Source organism: Atta colombica, unplaced genomic scaffold (assembly GCF_001594045.1).
Source record: "Atta colombica isolate Treedump-2 unplaced genomic scaffold, Acol1.0 scaffold238, whole genome shotgun sequence".
Lineage (NCBI taxonomy): Eukaryota > Metazoa > Arthropoda > Insecta > Hymenoptera > Formicidae > Atta > Atta colombica.
In genome coordinates this window covers 2,508,783-2,514,600 of record NW_017259336.1, presented here as the reverse complement: position 1 = coordinate 2,514,600, position 5,818 = coordinate 2,508,783, and the positions used below count along the sequence as shown (strand labels likewise).

Genomic DNA, 5,818 nt, shown 5'->3' with positions numbered 1-5,818 from the left:
TATATATATATATATATGTTTGGTACCATCAAAGAGAAAAATTTTGCTTGTAAAGAAAGCGATCACAGGTAGCGCGAGTATCACCACACTGTGATAAAAGACTGTCTTAAACGCTTGCAGCTCTGTTACTTCCTAAAATAAAAAGAAAATAATATCTACAGTAAACTGGTAAACTTTATTTATCATGTAGACATGATTATACATAAATATATTATCGATCTTGAACTTACCTTTGTACTTGACATGATAGCGACTGTAATATGTGTATATCAAAGTAGCGAAATTAAAAAAATTGGTATTGACATAAATATCAGCTTTCTCAGTTAATTCTGCTGAATGAAATTTAATATCGATTCTTGTATATCGTTGCAACATGCGATGTCAGCAGGAACAAGGTTATGTTTTCAAGTAGTACAAGATAAATTCCACTAGAGACGTTGCATGTACCCGGTTTCGTCACGTCCCTGAGTTTTCGTCGTTTTCGTGTCAGTTAATTGCATGCGCCTTGCTGAAACAAACTTTATTTATAAAGTTATGTTTGTGTATGTATATACGTAGACGTCTTGCGGCGACACAGCTGATTCATCTGATTGTTTACCGGAATAGAAAAATGAACGACCGTTTGCAATAGCGGATATACTTTGCTCGTAGAGAAAAGTCACGTTAGTGGAATTCCGTTCAAACATGGGATGCTGCTACAGCTTTTGTAAAGAGGACAGCGGGCCACAGGTAAAATAACTGCACTTTCAACATTTTCTTCCTTATCACCGATGCATGACAATTGTCGCAGTTAATACGCCTACTTGACGATAGTGATAACGCCTGATTAACATACCACATATATCTGTGTTATAATAATAAAGAAGTTATAATAATAGAAAGTAATATAAGTATAAATATAAATTGTATATTTTAAATATCTATTACAATGCTTATTTGCAGGGCGGAGAAGCAAATGAAAGAACACATTTGCTGGTAGATCCTGTCAGTAATAATACAAATGTACCGAGAGTTCATAGGTAGTTTCAAGCACATAGATATTTTTGTGTTTGACATAATATTTCGAGCTCTCTTAAGTAACATGAGATTATATCTTTTGTATTCTTCTTTCCAGTGACGATTATGTTAACCAATATGCAAGTTCCGTGCCTAAGAAGACAGATGAACAGAGTGCATTGAATAGAATTTTACATGAAACTGCGGCGTGAGTAAATTTTTTTTTGTACTTCTTTGATTTCTTTTATATGATTTATATTACATATTAATTTGCTTTGAAGATATAATTTTTTCTATAAGAATTTTGTTTTTAATCTTTTAACACTGTTTTATATCATTTCGTCATGAATTTACTACACTGAATATTATAAAAAATATCACATAAAAGTAAATATATAATATTCAGAAGGAAAGAAGTTGCAGTTAATGAAAAAAAATAGCTTTAACTCCATTATAAATAACCTTCATGGAATAATACAATTTTATTAATTTTCCCAGTATAAAATATTATAAAATAAATTATTCTAAAAATTGTAAGTTGATGTTATGATTATTTTTTTTACAGCAATGTTATTGACGTGGGCGCATTAGACACTCATAATCTAGAACAACATGAATATATGGACAGATCTCGTGCGTATTCAAAGAGAATAGAATCGGGTCGAATTAAATTTCCTGAGGGTGCATCTTGCTTACTTAAAGATATACCTGCTCCAGAACGAACATTAGCTGCCGATCCACTTGCTACTGAAGATCAAGAATTGGTAAATACTTTACTTCATCTTTCTTGTATTTTCTTCGTTATGAGCACTAAGTTTGTCAATAATGAAAGTAATATATATATTAAACGTAGATTACAGAAATGCTCAACAAGGCTGTGACAGCATTAGGCGATGTAAAAGTCGAACACAAGGAGGATTTGGTGGTTCCATTTCTATCGTGATCGTTGAATATCCGTCAAATTAATTTATAATTTCATCTCATTTGACTGGAATTTTAACATCATAAAAAAGAATACGTCAAAAATATATCGACCTAAGTCCGAGTTATAATTCTAGCTTACGCTAAAACAAAAGATTGTAATGTATTATACAGAATGTTGAATTATTACTGCTGTTTATGCTTGCTATGTACTAATAGTTTCACGATTGTTAAATAGATATACAGTTCTCTCTTATTTTTTATTTTAAAGTTTAGTGTTATTAAGATATGCGCCATAATCTTTTATCTATGTGAAATTTTTATGTAAAAAATTAATTTGTTGTAATATTTATCGATAAGTACACACGCCTGCGCGCATGCGCGCGCGCACACGCACACACACACACACACACACACACACACACACACACGCGCGCGCACATACACACACACACACACACACACGCACACACACAGTATCTCGTCACTATCTCAAACACTTAATAGCATATTTTTTGGCCAATTGCGAATCTGTTGTTTTCCTAGAAAAAAATATCGAGTGAGATTTTTGCCTCTCTTCCACATTATATCTTTAATAAAATATGATATTAAATATAAATTCTAAATAAAGTTTATTCAAAATGAATTGATAAATATAATTTTGCTATTTATTTGCATCCTCAAAATTTAATTTATAAAACGAGATTTTTGCTTTTAATTGTTAATTATTAGCTGTTAATTATAATTTTTCAACTATCATTGCTTGAACATTTTTCAATAGAAAAATCAATTCCAAAGTGACCAAAGAATGTGCTAATTTATGTAATAATAGCAGGACACTTCGTATATACATATCTTCAGATAAAAATAAGAAAAAAAATACTATTTTATCATTGTTCAATAAATTCAATCGAATCTTACATAACTATGATTTTGTAATTATTATTATTCTTTTACTATTGTGAAGAAAGATTTAACGCAAATTTATTGCCTTCGGAAAATTGCAAGGAATTTGTAAAGAATTTTGAATGACAATATTAAATTATGTAAGGTATTTCATAATGTAACTTATAATTATTTATAAATAATAAAAATTTTTCTATTTTGCAGTGATAAATATAAATGTGATAAATGTTAACTAACTTGTAATTAGTATTAATATTTATATAGTAACAGATGTATAATTAATGCAAAATTAAGAAGAATGAGAAACATTTCTTTCGATATATTTTATTCTTTTGTACTTTTTCAAACCTCTGAAATTCTTTTGTATTCTTTCAAGCCTTTTTAGAACTTTTAACTCTAATTGTAGTCCAAGACGATAAGTTACAGCTAGAAAATATTTTTACTTTGTATATGCACGCACAGGTGTGTATTTTTAAACAAATCAAATTGTTTTTATTAAGGAAAATTCAAATATAAATATATATTTTGTTCGATTTATTTTTTAAATAGAAAAGAAAATCAAATAAAAATCCAGAGCACAGAATTTACAGCAATATCGATGCAAAATCTTTGTAATATTGCTACAACTTTTATGTAACTTCGTGCTTAGAAGAACTATACTGTAATTAATTGTAAACAAAAATTAAAAAAATTTTTTTCACAATAGGTATGTAGTTTAATTTTTCTTTACTATTCCTTTAAATTCAGGATTAAAATATTTTGTTATACATCTTTCTCAGATACGAATTTTTTTTTAATTTGAATTTAAAATTATTCGATTGAAAATTTGAGCAATAAAAACTATGAAATTGTGCGTTTTACATTGGTCTCGATTTTATTGTTATCTTGTTGAAAAATATTCAATTATTTCAATTGTTCAAATAGGAAGAAAAAAAAAATTGAATAAAAACACCGTATTGTATTTATTGTAAACAATTCATTATTTTCTTTCACTTAATTTTACATTTAATTATTTTCCTAAATTTTAATCAAAGTATCTTGATATATCTCCAAATCCAAATTTATAATAAGATTTGAACTTGAAATTTAAATATTTTAAATAATATTAACAAACTATAAAAAAAATTTTACAATATTAGTTCTGCAATAATATGGTATAAATGAATTTATAATGAGTTATCAGAAAGAAATAGGAGAGAATTTATCTTTTAAGGCAGTTGTATCAACGTCTTTTGATTTTAAACGAAATTTAACTTTATTTCGTTTTAAAACCGAAAAGAGACAGGGACAAAGAGAATTTTAAGCCTCGCTTAACATTAAAGTAATGTTGGTACAACCTAACACAAATTAATAAGAAGAATTTTTGGAAAGTGATACAATGTACAGTTTAAACCACGCGCTTGAAGGGAGAGGGATGAGACGCGTAACTCGATTGGCGCTCCGCATAGAGGCGCGGAGGGGCATCGACCGGTCTTGGATCGGACTGCCATCGGACTGGCAGTTCACCTCCTTCAGTGCCACCAATACACAAGAGCTGAGGACGGTCTTTCGCCGACCATTGGTCCTCAATTCGTCGACCAATTGGGAAAGTGCCCACGAAAATATCCAATGTAAGTTCACAAATTATCAAACATCAGCCCGATACGCGGCAATGGTCGTGCGCCCACGTTCGCGATTTAACGTCGATTTCGCGATCGCGTCGCGTGTTTCTCCGCGCGAGCCAGCGCCTTCGCGACGCCAAAAAAGCCATTGCCACACGGCCATGTTTGCCGAGGCGATATCGTGCTCTCTTTCCACGGACGTCCGATGGCGATCGACCCAGGTTTTCCTTGTCGCGGTTGAACGTCGCGTATCCTCGCGAACAATATGTTCGCGGACCGCAGCATCGGCGGTTGCGTCGCTCGGCGTCGCTCACGCGAATCTCCATTGAGACGTCTCGGAACGTTACTGCGAAACGGCGCGAATCCCACGAGACGACGCGCATCCCTTCTTTCATGTGCATGCGTGTGCATTCTGGTGCATTCACTCGTCGGGCAACGCTCTTTCTAGGCACTCTCACCATTCGTCTCATCCGCTCATGATTTGCGAAACATAGCTTGGAGATCGCACGTCCCGCGCGCGCGAAACCACACGTGGTCCACGCATCAAGCGAAATGGCTTGCTCTAAACAATCCAAACTCGCTCGGCGCGATCGCCACGTCGGCGGGCTACGTTGCATTTCTATAAATGCCTCGTAAAACTTCACGCACCGTTAACCTAATAGCGATATGATGCAAATTGATGATTGATGAATACACGATTGTATCAGTGATATCTTTTGGTATCTATTTTAATCTTATTTGCGATATGTATATATTTCTAAAGTATTATTTTGTTAATTTTTTTTTTTTTTTTACTTTATTGTAGCAAAGATTTATTATGGAGCAACTTAGCGAAGGACAGGCGGTAGTAGTCGGTAGTACCGGTGGAGCTGTACAAGTTGTTCAAATGGGCCAAGGTGGACAAACTATGATGCTTCCACAAGCGATACAAGTAGCAGCGACACAAGTAGCGCCTAATGGACAGATCCAAGTTGTTCCAGTTTCTAGCCTGACCAGTACTGGTCAACAGATAGTTATTCAGCAACCACAAACGCCACAAATTATTCAAACTCCCGATGGACAAACCTACATCTATCAACCTGTACAATTAGAAGGTCAAGTGCAACAAGCCCAACCAACAGGTAAGTTGAAAACGTATCTATTTCATGCATCTTAATATCTTTGTATAAATAATTCTCAACATCTTTTGTTTACAGTTATAAATCTTAATGGTAATCTCATGCAAATTGCTGGTACAACATCACAGACTGCAACTACTGCTGCTAGTACAACCCCAGTACAACCTTTGGGTAGTCCTACGTCAACAGTGTCACAAGGAGGGAATGTTGTCATGGTAATAATTTATAGAAAATTTTTATTTATGTAGTATGTATTAATATATTTATTTATGTATT

The 5,818-nt window shown here is 33.0% G+C and overlaps 3 protein-coding genes across 7 annotated transcripts in view; 2 read left to right on the top strand and 1 right to left on the bottom strand.

Annotated features, from left to right (window-relative positions):
• LOC108688684 (vacuolar ATPase assembly integral membrane protein VMA21 homolog) overlaps positions 1–680 on the bottom strand; it is a 1,448-nt gene extending 768 nt beyond the window's left edge. Inside the window, exons 1-3 of one of the 2 annotated variants that reach the window (XM_018195024.1) lie at positions 599–680; positions 231–508; positions 27–132 (exon numbers count right to left, since the gene is read on the bottom strand). In XM_018195024.1, coding sequence (XP_018050513.1) covers positions 27–132; positions 231–245 — 121 coding nt within the window. In that variant the 5' untranslated portion in view covers positions 246–508; positions 599–680. Of the gene's footprint in view, positions 1–26; positions 133–230; positions 519–598 lie in introns of both variants that reach the window. The other variant, XM_018195026.1, reaches the window with a different exon arrangement.
• LOC108688683 (ragulator complex protein LAMTOR1) lies at positions 133–2,290 on the top strand. 2 transcript variants are annotated; one of them, XM_018195023.1, is made up of 6 exons: positions 133–168; positions 559–729; positions 943–1,019; positions 1,115–1,204; positions 1,562–1,760; positions 1,850–2,290. In XM_018195023.1, the coding sequence occupies exons 2-6, from the start codon at positions 685–687 to the stop codon at positions 1,937–1,939; spliced, it is 501 nt and encodes a 166-aa protein (XP_018050512.1). In that variant the 5' UTR covers positions 133–168; positions 559–684; the 3' UTR covers positions 1,940–2,290. The 2 variants fall into 2 exon arrangements, with proteins under 2 accessions (XP_018050512.1, XP_018050511.1); XM_018195022.1 differs by lacking the exon at positions 133–168 and having other exon boundaries at positions 507–729.
• A 2,071-nt stretch (positions 2,291–4,361) lies between these two features.
• The window catches only part of LOC108688703 (nuclear transcription factor Y subunit alpha), a 3,818-nt gene continuing 2,361 nt past the window's right edge, over positions 4,362–5,818 (top strand). For 2 of the 3 annotated variants that reach the window (XM_018195057.1, XM_018195055.1), the window contains exons 1-3: positions 5,062–5,143; positions 5,230–5,545; positions 5,621–5,757. In XM_018195057.1, the coding sequence (XP_018050546.1) occupies positions 5,242–5,545; positions 5,621–5,757 (441 nt within the window). In that variant the 5' untranslated portion in view covers positions 5,062–5,143; positions 5,230–5,241. Of the gene's footprint in view, positions 4,434–5,061; positions 5,144–5,229; positions 5,546–5,620; positions 5,758–5,818 lie in introns of those variants that run through there. The other variant, XM_018195056.1, reaches the window with a different exon arrangement.

What these genes read in the sequence shown, in the direction of transcription:
- LOC108688683 (XM_018195023.1), top strand. Translation starts at nt 685, where the DNA reads ATGGGATGCTGCTACAGCTTTTGTAAAGAGGACAGCGGGCCACAG. An exon ending in AATGTACCGAGAGTTCATAG is followed by an intron (nt 1,020 to 1,114) that starts GTAGTTTCAAGC and finishes TCTTCTTTCCAG; the next exon opens with TGACGATTATGTTAACCAAT. An exon ending in ATTTTACATGAAACTGCGGC is followed by an intron (nt 1,205 to 1,561) that starts GTGAGTAAATTT and finishes TTTTTTTTACAG; the next exon opens with CAATGTTATTGACGTGGGCG.